General features: G+C 41.4%; 2 protein-coding genes across 2 annotated transcripts; both read right to left on the reverse strand.

Annotated features, from left to right (window-relative positions):
* Positions 1 to 802: 802 nt before the first annotated feature.
* On the reverse strand, positions 803 to 14,673 carry LOC117276473 (uncharacterized). Its single transcript, XM_070193585.1, has 4 exons — positions 14,605 to 14,673; positions 13,994 to 14,491; positions 1,261 to 1,316; positions 803 to 821 (listed from the first exon to the last, which is right to left on the reverse strand). Exons 1-4 carry the CDS (start codon positions 14,671 to 14,673, stop codon positions 803 to 805), a joined length of 642 nt encoding a protein of 213 aa, XP_070049686.1.
* An 813-nt stretch (positions 14,674 to 15,486) lies between these two features.
* Positions 15,487 to 17,975, reverse strand: LOC138905087 (uncharacterized). Its single transcript, XM_070193592.1, has 5 exons — positions 17,613 to 17,975; positions 16,671 to 17,530; positions 16,624 to 16,627; positions 16,263 to 16,446; positions 15,487 to 15,842 (listed from the first exon to the last, which is right to left on the reverse strand). Exons 1-5 carry the CDS (start codon positions 17,973 to 17,975, stop codon positions 15,487 to 15,489), a joined length of 1,767 nt encoding a protein of 588 aa, XP_070049693.1.
* Between the last annotated feature and the right edge of the window lie 342 nt (positions 17,976 to 18,317).

The following is an 18,317-nucleotide window of genomic DNA, read 5'->3' on the forward strand; positions in this document are numbered from 1 at the left end:
AAAATAGCAAATCAGACATAAAACTGACATCTAAGTACTAAAAAGGTATAAAATCTCAGGGAGGGTCAAAAATTACATATCTATAGCTGCCCCTCTTTGATTGAAAATACGGAGTGTTTTTAGACAAAGAAAAGACAAGATAAGTTCTTGACCCGACCTTTATTTAAAAGAGAATAAAACTAAAAGAAAGGAGAATGTGACCGAGCCCTGGTATCTGAGATGCCTTCATATCCTTGGCTATAAAGGAATCAGGTCACGTGTAGTTCATATGTAGAAAAACAAATGGAGAAGGTTGCCGAGGTGGAGAGTCGAGCGAAGTGCCGTCGAGGTTCCGGTTCGCGGTTCCTGCCATTACATAAAAAATAAAAAATCAAATAAAATAAAAATTACATGAAAAACTACAAAATTTTATCTACTATTTTGCCTTGAATCTTCTACAGTCTTGTTGTGCATCTCGAACTGTTGACTCGCATTCTTGAGGCGAGCTTCTGCTACTTCTAACTTGAATTGACCATATTCTTCAGGCGGGTTCCTGCTGTTGATTTGAATTTAACTCTAAAATGAATTCCCTCGTTCTCCAGGTGGGCACCTGCTACTGGCTTGCAACTTGAAATGAATTCCCTCCTTCTCCAGGTGGGCGCCTGCTACTGACTTGAAACTTGAAATAACTCTGAAATGAATTCCCTCGTTCTCCAGGTAGGCGCCTGCTACTAATGCCGAAACTTGAAATAAACTCTTTAATGAATTCCCTTGTTCTCCAGGTGGGCGCCTGCTACTGACTTAAAACTTAAAATAAATTTCCTCATTCTCCAGGTGGGTGCCTGCAATCACAACAAAACAGACAAAATAAAGAAATTTTTCTGCCCCAATTTGTACCAGGAACATTTGTGAGTGTTATTCGAATCCCATTATCCAGGAGGGTCCTGAAAATTTAAAATTAAGTCACATTATCCAGGAGGGTCCTGAAAACCTAAAACTAAATCTCATTATCCAGGAGAGTCCTGAAAACTGAAAACTAAATCCTATATTCTAGGAGGGTCCTGAAAACTGAAAACTGAATCCCATTATCCAGGAGAGTCCTAAAAACTTAAAACTAAATCCTATTATCCAGGAGGGTCCTGAAAACCTAAAACTAAATCCCATTATCCAGGAGGGTCTTGAAAACTTAAAATTAAATCTCATTATCTAGGAGGGTCCTGAAAACTTGAAACTTAATCTCATTATCTAGGGGGTCCTGAAGAATAAAAAAAATGAACTTACTTGAAACATGCTTTCCTCATGGAGGATCTCTGCAGAACGAACAATATTTCTTGCCCCTGTTCCAAACAAAGAAAATCTTGTTAGTTTGAAAACATGGTGATTAGTTTGTGGCATCGTTGTTGAAGGTGTCCACTTCTACCACTGTCATGCTTTATTTGATTGGCTGCTTCGAGCTGACAATGACTTGTCTGATTTTTACCACACCTTAACTGTAGAAGCCTTTGAGTGATTGGATCTCTTACCACTCATTTGTTGCGTTGCACTTTAAATTTGACAACTATTGAACTTTATGTTTCTCAAAATTCAACAATCACTTGATCATTTGAACTCAAATTTATACCACATTGCACCTTCTGAATCATGTCACTAGTGATGTGCTTGGCCAAACTTTTCCTTGTGCAATCAAAAAGCTGGTAATAGACTTTGAAGTCTTTTATTGCTTGTTTTTAACAAAAACTAACTTGAAAGAGACTCAAAGAAACAGAACCAAAAGAACAAAGTGAAGTGATTTTTGACAAAAGGAAAGGTTTGAACAAATATGACTATTTGGAGAAGAGGGAAAAGAGACTTATCTGAGTGAAGTTGCTGGCTCCAATGATCATGACATGCATTTCGAATTGATCAGCCTAATCCATCCAACCAATCCCACTTCAATTTGCGTCATGCTTTCATACTTCGAAGCCGGGCTTTTAATGATCAAATTTCTCTGTAAAGTCATAAACCTCATTCGACTTGTAGTGCCCCGAAGGGTTTTCACCAACAAACCTCTCCCATTTGTTCATTTCATAACTCACTGTTGCCTTACGGTGCCCACGAGAGTTTTCACCAATAAGACTTTCTCATTTTATTCATTTTTGTTTCCATGAACAAAGTGCCACCCATGATGTAAGAAAATAATACCTCTATCTCATGCTTGACTTGGCATCCTCAAAGATTGATCGGAAAGTCTTTCTTTGGACCGTAATGTGGGCTTTTGGTCAAGGTTAGGAAGAAAGAATGGCATGAAGGCTCAAAATAATTTAAAATGAAAGGGTTTAGAATTACAACTTTTGGAATAAGATCTTTTACCAAAACTAAAACTTTTTGCCCCAGTTTATTTGAGTCTGGGGAATTTTAGATTATTATTTTGATGGGACCGAACCTCAGAGTAAGGATGCCTACGTATCCTTAAAAGGAATCAGGTCAAACGTAGTTTCAATATCAATTCATTGTTTTTTCATTCTTTTTCTTCTTTTTTTGTTCTTTCTCTTCTTCTTTTTTATAGTTTCTTTTCTCTTTTTTCTATTTTCTAACTCTATTTTCTGATTCCAAAAGAGGGGTATGAAAAAAAATAAATTAAGGCTCAAAAGGGGCAGCAACGGATAAAAGTGTGTGGGTAGCTAAATAAAACGCCTTCATCATACCAAACTTTGGAAATGCCAAGTATAACACATGCAATTAAAGATGAGCTAAGAAATCATACATAGTATCTTTTGACTGCATCAGAATTGATAGCCATATCCACAACTTTTCCTTCTATGTCTCTTAAATACAAAGCGCCATTGGGAAGCACTCTTGTCACAGTGAACGGCCCCTGCTAGTTTGGGGCGAATTTGCCTTTAGCTTCAGCTTGATGTGGAAGGATGCGTTTCAATACTAGCTGGCCCACTTCAAATTTCCGGGGACGCACCTTCTTTTTGTATGCTCTTTCCATTCTTTTCTAATACAATTGACCATGACACACTGATGCCAATCGTTTCTCATCAATTAAATTCAACTGCTCCAAATGGGTTTTGACCCACTCATCATCATCAATTTTAGCTTCCGCAATAATCCGAAGGGTTGGAATCTCAACCTCCGCAGGTATAACTGCCTCAGCTCCATATATACCAACAAATAAGGAGTTGCACCTACTGAAGTGCGAACAGTAGTACGATAGCCCAACAACGCAAAATGCAACTTTTCATGCCACTGCCTAGAACCTTGCACCATCTTATGAAGTATCTTCTTTATGTTTTTTGTTAGCAACTTCAACATATCCATTTGACTTGGGGTGATATGGAGTAGAATTCTGATGCATAATCTTGAATTGTTCGCATGCCTCTTTCGTCAAATGACTGTTGAGATTAGCAGCATTGTCTGTGATGATTACCTTCGGAATTCCAAACCAGCAAATGATATTTGAATGAACAAAATCTACCACTGCCTTCTTGGTCACGGACTTGAAAGTTACAGCTTCGACCCACTTAGCAAAGTTGTCACGCCCCGAACCTAGGAGCGAGACAAGCACCCGGTGCCTCACCTAACCTGGCGTAACAAATTACGACTAAGGGACTCTGAACATATAATGTCATACTTTGGCCATGGGGCCACCTTGCAAGACAATTTGCGAAGCAAAATATAAAACTGAATGGAAACTAGCGCTAACTAAACATCAATATAAAGCTAGGCCGAAAAGGCCGTCATAGCTACTACAGCTGACAAACCACCAAATTATACATACCAGGCCTACAAACCCAACATACTGCACTAACCAACAGGATATGTCTACAAGCCTCTACTGATAGATATATTGTGATCGGAACAGGGCCCCGACCTACCCATAATATATATACATACACACAGAAGATGTACACGAAAACCTAGACCCGATAACTCCGAAGGATGTGGAGCTTACCGATCAGGCTGAACTCTGGAAACACCTACTGAGGAGGTATACCCGTCTGTCTATCTGAACCTGCATGCATGAAATGCAGCATCCCCAGAAAAGGGACGTCAGTACAAAATAATGTACCGAGTATATAAGGCGATAACATAACTGAAAGTTGAAACTGAGCTGATAATATAATAACTAAAAATAATTGGGAGTCAAAGATGATCTGGAGATATACTTACCTGCTGATACTGACTCAACTCCTTCAATATAGTAAGTAAAATAATTGTACGGCCTTATAAGGCTCGGTATATATAACTGCTCTGCCATAGTAGGCTCGCTCATAGGCGCTCGGCCATACTAGGCTATGTATCTCGACCATGCTGGGCTCGCTCATAGGCGCTCGGCCACAGTAGGCTCGGTATATAACTTTCCATCTGATCAGAGGTTGCCCAATAGGGGCCTGCCCATCGATTATAGCTCGATGGTAATGAAAATACTGTAATACTGTATATATAGGCTTGCTGCTCTCTTGGCTGGAAGAAGACAATACTAAATTGAATATAGAGTCTCGATAAGGAATAATATTGTAACTTATGAGACTAGAATAGTGTGAATAAATTCATGAATATGAACTTCTCTTTTGTCTCATTACTAACACATGTAGCTACGAGATCATGCCAAAATGAAGGAAGGCTTAGCCTTAACATACCTTATCACAATCTTTCCAATCACCAAGTTGAACTCACCTCTTCGCACCTTAATCTACAAGAATGATAATAATACTATCGTTAAGTTACGAAAGGTACAACTATCGCACAACGAACGACAAACTTATTTTGTATTAAAACGGGCAGCATCTCCCCTATAATCCTTACTTCCTCCAAATTCAAGATAACACCAACAATACAAGAACAGAACAATAACAACATATATACATCATTTTCCAGCCCTATATACACCATCAAATACTACAAAATAGCCCAACACACCCCAATCTCTTCATACACAAAACGACCACCGTAGTAGTGTCAAACGACCCGAAAATATTATGACGAACGACCAGCCAACCACCCTACATTTATATGGTGTTTATAAACCCCCTTCCTCCTCCAAAACTCCACAAAACAGTAGTAAAACACGCAGCCCAACAGCAACACAAAACAGTCCACAAAATAGTCCGCTACAAGTGAATAACTCGAACTCACGGCTTCCGATCACCATCCCGTGAGTTCTTACAAGTATAGAACGACTTACCATGAATTTACAGAAGAAAAATTGGATGAAAGAGAGCAGTAAACTCACCTTATTTGTTGGATAACTCAGCTCCTATCTTGGTTCTTCAAACTCTAGGTTTTACCTCCAATTAGAACTTGAAAGGGAGAGAAAATCAAATAGGGTTTATGGGAAATTTTTGGGAGGATTTTTTTTTGCAGAGCTTATGTCTGGTTATTATGCTCTATTTTAAGTCTAATATATGAAGAAAATAGGCCTTTAAAAGGCCTCTTTGGACGACCCGAAATGGCCCATTTTTTGGGCTCTCATTTAAGCAAGTAGGTGACACACCTACTTGTCACCTAGCAGCTTGCACAGTATCGCACAAATGCCCATATCTTTCTACTGCAATGTTGTATTTACAAACGGTTTAATGCGTTGGAAAATAGACTCATAGATCTTTAATTTTATGGGTGGAACACCCAATAACTCTAAGTATATTGGGAGAAAATCGCAGTTACATTTGACCCAAAGTTTCAGTAAAACTTATGAATGTAACTTGTGATGACTTTCATCGACTTTTGTTCCACAACTCGCTTGACTTCAAAACATAACACACGGATGTCATACGACTAATATAAATCATAACATAATCTCCTTATCATGTTAAGCACCCTAGTCTCACCCCAAAGGTATATGTTATAACATTCCCAACTTGTCGACTTTCGACGAAACATTATTTTCTTCAATTGCTTTAGCTTCTGAACCGTCCAACCCTCTTTGTACTTGTTGTTCATGATCTTCAATATTTGTAACCTCAGAGGTAACATGATTAAATTACTTTATATACTTTTAAATATTATCTCATTTTTGGTCCTACATTAGTTTGCTTACGATGCATTTTTACGTACGAAAATATAGGGTGTAACGTCATTCCCCCCTTGGGAACATTCGTCCTCGAATGTTTACTCTTAGAGACTTTGGAAACTTTTGCAAGAGTATCCTTCGTACACTAGGTTAAAACCAACTTGCACGTAGCCAGAAAACATACTATGCATGCCACACATGGCCAATGTTTATAAATAGCAACACTTTGCCTCACCAACCGTAAATCATAAATACTAAAAGTGAAAAATAAAAGCTTACCTGATGACCTGCTAGCCTGAATAGAGCTGTGTTGTAGCATCCCATCTCGAGCCATATCTTCAGTTTGAAATAGGTGGGGGTAGTTAGACTTCATTTCTTCCTCTGATTCCCACGTCATCTCTTCTACATTCTTGCTCCTCCATAAAACCTTTACGGAAGCTACCTCCTTATTTCGTAGATTGTGGATTTGTCGGCCTAGGATGGCAACTGGAATTTCCTCGTATGACAAGTCCTCTATAATCTGTACATCATCCGTGGGCACCACTCAGGTAGGATCGCCAATGCACTTCCGTAGCATAGATACGTGAAAAATCGGATGGACAGACTCCAATTCTGAGGGCAACTCTAACTCATAAGCTACTTGGCCCACTCTCCGAATGATCCTATAAGGCCCAATATACCGTGGGCTAAGCTTGCCTTTCTTGCCAAACCTCATCACGCCCTTCATAGGTGATACCTTTAAGAATACCCAGTCATTAATCCTGAACTCTAAGTCTCGTCGCCGCACGTCAGAATATGACTTCTGACGACTCTGAGCTGTCAACAGTCGCTCCCGGATAAGCTTTACTTTCTCTATGGCCTGTTGAACCAGGTCTGGCCCATATAACCCAGATTCCCCAACATCAAACCACCCTATAGGAGATCTGCACTTACGCCCATACAAAGCCTCGTACGGAGCCATCTGAATACTGGAGTGGTAACTGTTATTATATGCTAACTCGACAAGAGGTAGATGTTCATCCCAACTTCTTTTAAAATCCAACACACATGCTCGTAACATATCCTCGAGCGTCTGAATTGTGCGCTCGGCTTGTCCATCAGTCTGTGGATGAAAAGCTGTGTTGAGATTCACCTGAGTCCCTAGACCTCTCTGAAATGACCTCCAAAAATGTGCTGTAAATTGAGCCCCACGGTCAGATATAATAGATACTGGTACTCCGTGTAGCCGCACTATCTCCTTAATATATAACTTTGCATAATCTTCTGCTGTATATGTAGATCTGACAGGTAGAAAATGAGCTGATTTAGTGAGCCTATCGACTATCACCCATATAGAATCGAACTTACAATGAGAACGAGGTAAACCCGTAACAAAGTCCATGTTTATCGCCTCCCATTTCCATGTCGGGATCTCTATAGTCTGCATTAGCCCTCTGGGCTTCTGATGCTCTATTTTCACCTGCTGGCAACTAGGACACTTGGCGACAAACTCAGCAATGTTCTTCTTCATATCGTTCCACCAGTACACATCCTTAATGTCATGATACATCTTCGTCGACCCAGGATGAATGGAGTACCACGAATAATGTGCCTCTGACATAATCCTGTCTCGTAGCCCTGCTACATCTGGAACACACAAACGACCCCTATATCTGAGAACTCCATCTCCCTTGAGCTCTAACAATGGATTCTTCTGCTGCGGAACTCGCTCTCTCAACTCGACCAACTCTGGGTCATCATACTGCCTTTCCTTGACTTCAGCTATGAGAGATGATTTTGCAGTGTTTTGGAGTACAACTTCACCATCGTCGAAATCTACTAACCGAACCCCCAAACAAGCCAATTGATGAATCTCTCTAGTTAATTGTCTTTTCTCGGCCTTTATATGTGCTAAGCTACCCATAGATCGGCGACTTAAGGCGTCTGCTACAACATTAGCTTTCCCTGGATGGTAGAGAATATTAACATCATAATCTTTCAATAACTCAAGTCATCACCTCTGTCGCAAATTCAACTCTTTTTGCTTGAATATATATTGCAGACTTTTATGATCGGTAAATACATCAACATGAACACCATATAAATAATGCCGCCATATCTTAAGTGCATGGACAACCGCAGCTAACTCGAGATCGTGGGTTGGATAATTCTTCTCGTGCTTCCTTAACTGCCTTGAAGCATAAGCAATTACCTTCCCATGTTGCATCAGGACACATCCTAACCCAACACCTGAGGCATCACAATACACGACATAACCCTCTGGACCCTCTGGAAGTGTTAGAACTGGCGCTGAGGTCAACCTATTCTTAAGCTCTTGGAAACTCCGCTCGCAAGAGCCTCTGTCCATTGAAACTTAGTTTCTTTCTGTGTCAACTTCATCAATGGTGCCGAAAGGGAAGAAAAACCCTCTACGAACCTCCGATAGTATCCTGCTAAGCCTAGAAAGCTACGAACCTCTGTCGGAGTGGTAGGTCTAGGCCAAGATTTCACGGCCTCAATCTTCTGAGTGTCCACCTTTATCCCTTCATCTGATACAATATGCCCCAAGAATGCTACAGACTTCAACCAGAACTCACATTTAGAAAACTTAGCATACAACTTACGATCAAGGAGGGTTTGGAGTACCGCTCGCAGGTGGTCCGCATGCTCATCCTCTGAACGGGAATAAACCAGAATATCATCAATAAATACTATCACGAACAGATCTAAAAATGGCCGGAATAGGCTATTCATCAAGTCCATAAATACAACGGGTGCATTAGTCAACCCAAAGGACATGACAAGGAACTCGAAGTGGCCATATCGGGTCCTGAAGGCTGTCTTCGGAATATCTTTTTCCCGAACTCTGACCTGGTGGTACCCCGACCTCAAATCTATCTTTGAAAAGCATCTAGCCCCCTGCAACTGATCAAACAAGTCATCGATCCTTGGAAGTGGATACTTATTCTTAATAGTTACCTTGTTCAGCTGCCTATAATCGATACACATCCTCAGCGAGCCGTCTTTCTTCCGCACAAATAGTACTGGTGCACCCCAAGGTGAGGTACTGGGCCTGATGTAACCTTTCTCCAGCAAATCTTTTAACTGCTCCTTCAACTCCTTCAATTCGCCAGGTGCCATTCTATACGGAGGGACGGATATTGGTTGAGTTCCTGGAAGCAAATCGATGCTAAAATCAATCTCTCGCTCTGGAGGAATACCTGGAAGCTCATCTGGAAACACATCTGCATACTCTTTGACTACGGGAATAGACTGAAGTGTAGGTATCTCAGCATCTGCATCTCTAACTCGCACAATATGATAAATGCACCCTTTTGCGATCATTTTCCTCACCTTCAGATAGGAAATAAACCTACCTCTTGGTGTTGGTGTATTACCTACCCATTCAAGGGCTGGCTCACCCGAAAAATGAAATCTGACTGCCTTTGCTCGGCAATCAACTGTGGCATAGCAAGCTGCCAACCAGTCCATGCCCATGATAGCATCAAAATCCATCATCTCTAGCTCAACTAGGTCAGCTGAGGTTTGACGACTACAAATTGTCACCGTACAACCTCGGTAAACCCGTCTAGCAATAATTGATTCTTCGACCAGTGTAGATACCGCAAAAGGATCACTTAGTATTTCAGGTACTATACCAAACTTCCTCCCGACAAATGGGGTAATATACGATAAAGTAGATCCTGGGTCTATCAAAGCATAAGCACCGTGAGAGCAAATGGTTAATATACCTATCACAACGTCTGGTGAAGACTCCTGGTCCTGTCGACCCGCTAAAGCATAGATACGGTTCTGATTACCACCTGAACTGGAACCTCTACCTCTTCCTCGACCTCTACCAGCCGAAGACTGAGACTCGCGCCCTGAAGGATGCACGGACATATATGATCCTGTTACTGAACTCGCTGGTTGTGCCATTCCCCCAGAATCTCTATTTGGGCAATCTCGCATCATATGCCCCGGACGCCCACATGTATAACAAGCATCAGAACCTGCTCGGCATTGGCCCAAGTGTCCTCTACCACATATGTCACACCGTGGAGGAAATGACCATGTCTGCGCAGAACCTCGCTGTCGCTGCAAACCCGATGCCCGTGAGCTCTCACCTGGTCCTTACTGAGTATAGCGGCCATACCTGTAACCCTGTAACTGAGGTGGCGGAGGCCTAGGTGGCCGTCCGAACTACTGGGTCCTATAACTACCCTGAGATTGCTCCTGAGACCTAGGAAATCTCATCCTCTTACGTTGCCCTTGCTCAGCCCTCTCTGTACCCTGCTGCCGATGCCTACCCCTTTCTATATTCTGGGCGAATGCCTGAATCCGGGAGATATCCATACTATCCTGCAATGCAGCGGTGGCACATGCCTCAGTTAACTCTGGGGCTAACCCTGCTATAAACCTGTGAATCCTGTCCCGCATAGTAGCAACTATGGATGGTGCATATCTGGCCAATGAGTCAAAACGGAGACTATACACTCGAACACTCATATTACCCTACTTGAGGGCTAGAAACGGATCGACTCGAGACTGTCGGATCTCCCGTGGTAAGTACTGTTCAAGGAAGGCATCTGAAAAATTCTCCCAAATAGCTGGAGGTGCATCACGTCCCCTGGACCTCTCCTATCCCTCGTACCAAAGGATGGCTATATCTCGGAGTCGAAAAGCTGCTAGCTCAACTGCCTCTTTCTCCGTGGCATGCATAACACGAAAGATCCTGTGAAGCTGATCTATGAAATCCTGCAGGTCCTCCCTCTGATCTATCCCTGTGAACTCTGGGGGACTCAAAGCAATAAACTCTCGAACCCTTGAACTCCCAGACCCCTCAGAAGTTCCTGCACTAGCTGATGCCCTAGCCTGTTGCTGGGTAGCTACCAACTGTGTCAACAAATGCACCGCACTTCTCAAGTCCTGATCTGATAGAAGTGGAGGGGGAACTGGATGTGCGGTTTCCCTAGGAATCTCCGTAGTTGGTGGAGGAGCCGGTAATGGCTGAGTAGGGGTCTCGCCTTGAGCCTCAGACTGGGCCCGATCTACTGGGGGTACCCTGCTGGTCCCCTCACCTGCTGCTGTATCTCTCCTCTAGCTAGCCGTAGGCTTCCTAGTCACCGTCATCAGTGCATGCAAATACCAACACATAAGTTTAATTCAAATTTCCTATAACTCAGTTCTATGGCACGATTTAGATTTCAAAGAAGGGTAACCAACTCCTAAATGCCCTGTAGTTCCCTGCTTATATAATGTGGTGCACAACACATCTATAAACAAGACCCTACTAGACACAGCTTGTAGACTCCCTAGGACAGAACTGCTCTGATACCAAGTTTGTCACGCCCCGAACCTAGGAGTGAGACAAGAACCCGGTGCCTCACCTAACCTGGCATACCAAATTGCGACTAAGGGACTCTGAACATATAATGTCATACTTTGGCCATGGGGCCACCTTGCAAGACAATTTGCGAAGCAAAATATAAAACTGAATGGAAACTAGCGCTAACTAAACATCAATATAAAGCTAGGCCGAAAAGGCCGTCATAGCTACTACAGCTAACAAACCACCAAATTATACATACCAGGCCTACAAACCCAACATACTGCACTAACCAACAGGATATGTCTACAAGCCTCTACTGATAGATATATTGTGATCGGAACAGGGCCCCGACCTACCCATAATATATATACATACACACAGAAGATGTACACGAAAACCTAGACCCGATAACTCCGAAGGATGTGGAGCTTACCGATCAGGCTGAACTCTAGAAACACCTACTGAGGAGGTATACCCGTCTATCTATCTGAACCTGCATGCATGAAATGCAGCGTCCCTAGAAAAGGGACGTCAGTACAAAATAATGTACCGAGTATATAAGGCGATAACATAACTGAAAGTTGAAACTGAACTGATAATATAATAACTGAAAATAATTGGGAGTCAAAGATGATCTGGAGATATACTTACCTATTGATACTGACTCAACTCCTTCAATATAGTAAGTAAAATAATTGTACGGCCTTATAAGGCTCGGTATATATAACTGCTCTGCCGTAGTAGGCTCGCTCATAGGCGCTCGGCCATACTAGGCTATGTATCTCGACCATGCTGGGCTCGCTCATAGGCGCTCGGCCACAGTAGGCTCGGTATATAACTTTCCATCTGATCAAAGGTTGCCCAATACGGGCCTGCCCATTGATTATAGCTCGATGGTAATGAAAATACTGTAATACTGTATATATAGGCTTGCTGCTCTCTTGGCTGGAAGAAGACAATACTAAATTGAATATAGAGTCTCGATAAGGAATAATATTGTAACTTATGAGACTAGAATAGTGTGAATAAATTCATGAATATGAACTTCTCTTTTTGTCTCATTACTAACACATGTAGCTACGAGATCATGCCAAAATGAAGGAAGGCTTAGCCTTAACATACCTTATCACAATCTTTCCAATCACCAAGTTGAACTCACCTCTTCGCACCTTAATCTACAAGAATGATAATAATACTATCGTTAAGTTACGAAAGGTACAACTATCGCACAACGAACGACAAACTTATTTTGTATTAAAACGGGCAGCATCTCCCCTATAATCCTTACTTCCTCCAAATTCAAGATAACACCAACAATACAAGAACAGAACAATAACAACATATATATATCATTTTCCAGCCCTATATACACCATCAAATACTACAAAACAGCCCAACACACCCCAATCTCTTCATACACAAAACGACCACCGTAGTAGTGTCAAACGACCCGAAAATATTATGACGAACGACCAGCCAACCACCCTACATTTATATGGTGTTTATAAACCCCCTTCCTCCTCCAAAACTCCACAAAACAGTAGTAAAACACGCAGCCCAACAGCAACACAAAACAGTCCACAAAACAGTCCGCTACAAGTGAATAACTCGAACTCACGGCTTCCGATCACCGTCCCGTGAGTTCTTACAAGTATAGAACGACTTACCATGAATTTACAGAAGAAAAATTGGATGAAAGAGAGCAGTAAACTCACCTTATTTGTTGGATAACTCAGCTCCTATCTTGGTTCTTCAAACTCTAGGTTTTACCTCCAATTAGAACTTGAAAGGGAGAGAAAATCAATTAGGGTTTGTGGAAAATTTTTGGGAGGATTTTTTTTTTTGCAGAGCTTATGTCTGGTTATTATGCTCTATTTTAAGTCTAATATATGAAGAAAATAGGTCTTTAAAAGGCCTCTTTGGACGACCCGAAATGGCCCATTTTTTGGGCTCTCATTTAAGCAAGTAGGTGACACACCTACTTGTCACCTAGCAGCTTGCGCAGTATCGCACAAATGCCCATATCTCTCTACTCCAATGTCGTATTGACAAACGGTTTAATGCGTTGGAAAATAAACTCATAGATCTTTAATTTTACGTAGAACACCCCATAACTCTAAGTATATTGGGAGAAAATCGCAGTTACATTTGACCCAAAGTTTCAGTAAAACTTATGAATGTAACTTGTGATTACTTTCATCGACTTTTGTTCCACAACTCGCTTGACTTCAAAACATAACACACGGATGTCATATGACTAATATAAATTATAACATAATCTCCTTATCATGTTAAGCACCCTAGTCTCACCCCAAAGGTATATGTTATAACATTTCTAACTTGTCGACTTTCGACGAAATATTATTTTCTTCAATTGCTTTAGCTTCTGAACCGTCCAACCCTCTTTGTACTTATTGTTCATGATCTTCAATATTTGTAACCTCAGAGGTAACATGATTAAATTACTTTATATACTTTTAAATATTATCTCATTTTTGGTCCTACATTAGTTTGCTTACGATGCATTTTTACGTACGAAAATATAGGGTGTAACAAAAGTAATCAATGGCCACCAAAATAAACCTATGTCCATTTGACGCCACCGGCTCAATTGGTCCGATAACATCCATGTCCCAGGCAACGAAAGGCCAAGGTGCAGACATTGTGTGTAACTTTAATGGTGGAGAATGAATCAAATCACCATGCACCTGGCATTGATGACACTTGCGAACAAAGCTGATGCAATCTCGTTCCATGGTGAGCCAATAATAATCTGCTCGAACTATCTTTTTTTCCAAGACATACCCGTTCATATGAGGCCTACAAACTCCAGAATGTACTTTAGTCATAACATTTGAAGCTTCCTTAGAATCTACGCACCTAAGTAATCCTAGGTTTGGAGTCCTCTTGTACAAGATTCCTCCACTTAAGAAAAAACCACTAGCCAGACGTCGAATAGTTCTCTTTTGATCACCTGTGACATGTATCGGATATATCCCAGACTTGAAGCATTCTTTGATATCATTGAACCAAGGTTTACCATCAAGTTCCTCTTCAACCATATTACAATAGGCATGCTGATCATGCATTTGGATATGCACGGGGTCAACATAAGCCTTATCCGGATGATGTAGCATTGAAGCCAGAGTAGCCAGGGCATCGTCAATCCCATTATGAATCCTGGGAATATGACTAAATTCTACTGACTTTAATCATTGACAAAGATCATGCAGACACTGTCGATATGGTATGAGCTTTAGGTCTCGAGTTTCCCATTCTCCCGAATCTGGTGAAATAAAAAATCTAAATCTCCCAAAACCAGTATTTCCTGGACTCCCGTGTCTACAGCTAACCTCAAACCTAGAATGCATGCTTCATACTCAGCCATGTTATTGGTGCAATAAAATCAAAGTTAGACTGTTACAGGATAGTGTTGCCCTGTTTCGGAAATGAGTACAGCCCCTATTCCGACACCATTAATGTTAGAAGCTCCATCAAAGAAGAGTTTCCAACCTCGATTTTCATTATGATCAACTTCGTCAACATATAGCACTTCTTTATCAAGAAAATAAGTCCTCAATGGCTCATATTCTTCATCCACCGGGTTCTCGGCCAAGTGGTCGGCCAAGGCTTGGGCTTTCATCGCGGTCAGGGTCACATAGATAATATCAAACTCTATGAGCAACATCTGCCACTTTGCAAGTCTTCCTGTGGGCATAGGTTTCTGAAAGATATACTTTAGAGGATCCATGCGAGAAATGAGGTAAGTAGTGTAGGACGAAAGATAATGCTTCAACTTTTGTGCCACCCAAGTCAGGGCGCAACATGTCCTCTCAAGAAGAGTATAATTAACCTCATAAGGAGTGAACTTCTTGCTAAGATAATAAATGGCTTGCTCTTTCTTGCCTGTGATGTCGTGTTGACCCAGTACACAACCAAAAGAATTATCCAAGACTGTCAGATAGAGAATTAACGGTCTCCCAGGCTCTGGCGGGACCAACACAGGTGGGTTTGACAAGTATCTCTTAATCTTATCGAATGCTTCCTGACACTCGTCAGTCCACTTGACCGCAACATTCTTCTTCAGCCAGTTAAAAATGGGCTCATAGGTCGGTGTGAGTTGAGCAATAAACCTGCTGATATAATTTAACCTTCCGAGCAATCTCATCACCTCAGTTTTATTCTTGAGTAGTGGTAACTCTTAGATGGCTTTGATCTTTGACGGATCTAACTCTATACCGCGTCGACTAACCATGAATCCCAACAGTTTCCCGGACGGGACATCAAGTGCACATTTTTCTGGATTGAGCTTGAGGTTATACCTGCGGAGCCTTTGAAAAAACTTTCTCAAATCCCTGACATGGTCGGACTGCTTCTTTGACTTTATGATCACATCATCTACATAAACCTCAATCTCCCTGTGTATCATGTCATGAAATATAGTAGTCATCGCCCTCATATAAGTTGCCCCAGCATTCTTCAAACCAAATGGCATTACCTGGTAGCAATATGTTCCCCATGGTGTGATGAACGTTGTCTTTTCTGCATCTTCCTGATCTATCAGCATTTAGTGATATCCCGCATAGCAATCCACAAAAGACCCAATCTCATGCTTGACACAATTATCAATCAGAATGTGGATGTTCGGCAATGGAAAATCATCCTTTACGCTAGCTTTGTTAAGATCACGATAATCAACACATACCCTGGTCTTACCATCCTTTTTTGGTACTGGCACAATATTAGCTAACCAAGTGGGATATCGAGTGACCCGAATGACCTTTGCATCAAGCTACTTTGTGATTTCTTCTTTGATCTACACACTCATATCAGTCTTGATCTACACACTCATGTCAGTCTTGAACTACCAAATCAGTACTCAAGCCCGGCATATCGTCATACGACCATGAAAAGGCATCTTTGTACTCAACAGTGCTTTGATTATTTCTTCCTTGACTTACGGTTACAGATGCACACTTCTCTTGGTTTCCCTGACATTATCCTGATCTCCTAAATTGATTGCTTCAGTTTCATGCAAATTAGGCTTTGGTTTTTCGTCAAAGTGCTTTAGTTCTTTACTTATATCCTCGAATGTTGCTTCTTCATCATATTCTACTTCTTGGATCATTATTTCAATATTAGACTGGCTTTTAAGACTTGGCTGAAAATTTTTCATGCATGTCATGTCATTAGAACTAGCTTAAAAAGAACTATACAAAAGAAAAATAAAATGAAACACTATTATGAATAATAGAAAACGGGAAATTACATTTCATTGAAAATAAAAGGATAGAAGGGTTTGAACATCAAAACAAGCTAAAATAAAAATCTGGATTACAACCCTGGAATAACCCAGATAACATAAAGGAAAACAAAACAAACTACCAAAATTCCTTCCGGTTGGGGAGAGGAGTAGCTTCCCAATTGCTAAGCTTCACATTTGGCCCAACGAGATGCACATCCGCGTTACTAAAACCTTCCCCAAGTTTCACCATGTTAACCTCATCAAATAGATTCTGGAACCTCTTGATCAGCTCCTCATCAACATCGACCACAAGTTTCGGGACTGATGATATTGGACGTTTTGCGGCCCCTCGCTTGACAAAAGACTTGTAAATGAATGGAACAGGCTTGGGGAGTGACCATACCTTCTGTCTTAAATGTTTAGCCCTTTTCACGTCCTTCTTTGTGGGCATGAATCCCAAACCAAATGTACCAAGATTTTCACGTGGGCACACAGGATGCACAATACCTTGTAGAGATGAACCTAGACCTTTACCCAACACAAAACCATTCTTCAATATTTCATTTGCTACCATGACAGACGCGGAGGATAGCTTCGATCCTGGAATGCATTCTCCCTCGGGAATCTTCTCAACAGACACGGTTTTGAAAGCTTGGTAGACCCAAAGCCCTTTATCATCTTTAACTTCAGTAAATGGAACAGACGGGTCATTATAAGAATATATGTCCTCATCACAGTGCACAACTATTTCCTGCATGTCCCATTCGAATTTTACTATTTGATGCAGAGAAGATGGGACTGCCTTAGCCGCATGTATCCAAGGCCTGTCCAATAACAGATTGTAGGAGACAACCACATCTAACACTTCAAATTCCATAGTGAACTTGACTGGACCTATCGACAATTCAAGCATTATATCACCGACAGAATCTTTCCCTCCCCCATCAAAGCCTCGAACACATACACTATTCATATGGATTCTTTCAGTACTTATTTTCAACTTTTGTAAAGTAGACAAAGGGCAAATATTTTCACTAGAGTCGTTATCAACCAGTACCCTCGAGACAACAGACTCCTCGCACTTGACAGTGAGATAAAGAGCTCGGTTTGTGTTTTGTATCCTCCATAGGAAGTTCATCATTTGAGAAGGTGATCCTATTTGCTTTGAAGATCTTGTTAGCAATCTTTTCCAAGTGATTCACTGTGATCTTATCAGGAACATGTGCCTCATTCAAAATCTTCATCAGGGCTTTGCAGTGGTCATCTGAATGTATTAGTAAAGATAAAAGAGAGATCTGAGCTGGTGTTTTCCTTAAATGCTCCACAATGGAATAGTCTTGAACTTTCATCTTTTTTAGGAACTCTTCAACCTCTTCTTCAGTGATCGTCTTCTTTACTGGCATTTGACTATCTTTGAAATGCTTGGCCTTCCTCAATTCTTCCATGGTAAAACACCTCCTAGAACGAGTCAGTCCTTCAGTTTCATTGACTTCTTCCTCCACTTATTTCCCTTTATATGTCACTATCACTTGTTTGTAATTCCATGGAATAGACTTTGTATCGACCACTGGAAATTGGGTCACTGGCTTAATAACAACAGGGGTAATAGGAGCCCCTTTCACGACTATGACAGGCTTGCTTGGATTCCCTGGCATGACCACTTTCGGCTTATCCCGACTTGCCCCAATATCCTTCGAAGGCCCTTTCACGACCAACACAGGTGGCTTTACGTTGAGCATGCTTAGTTTCTCCGCCATCCCTTCAACTGTCGAGGGAATTACTGTTGT

Source organism: Nicotiana tomentosiformis, chromosome 1 (genome assembly GCF_000390325.3).
Source record: "Nicotiana tomentosiformis chromosome 1, ASM39032v3, whole genome shotgun sequence".
Lineage (NCBI taxonomy): Eukaryota > Viridiplantae > Streptophyta > Magnoliopsida > Solanales > Solanaceae > Nicotiana > Nicotiana tomentosiformis.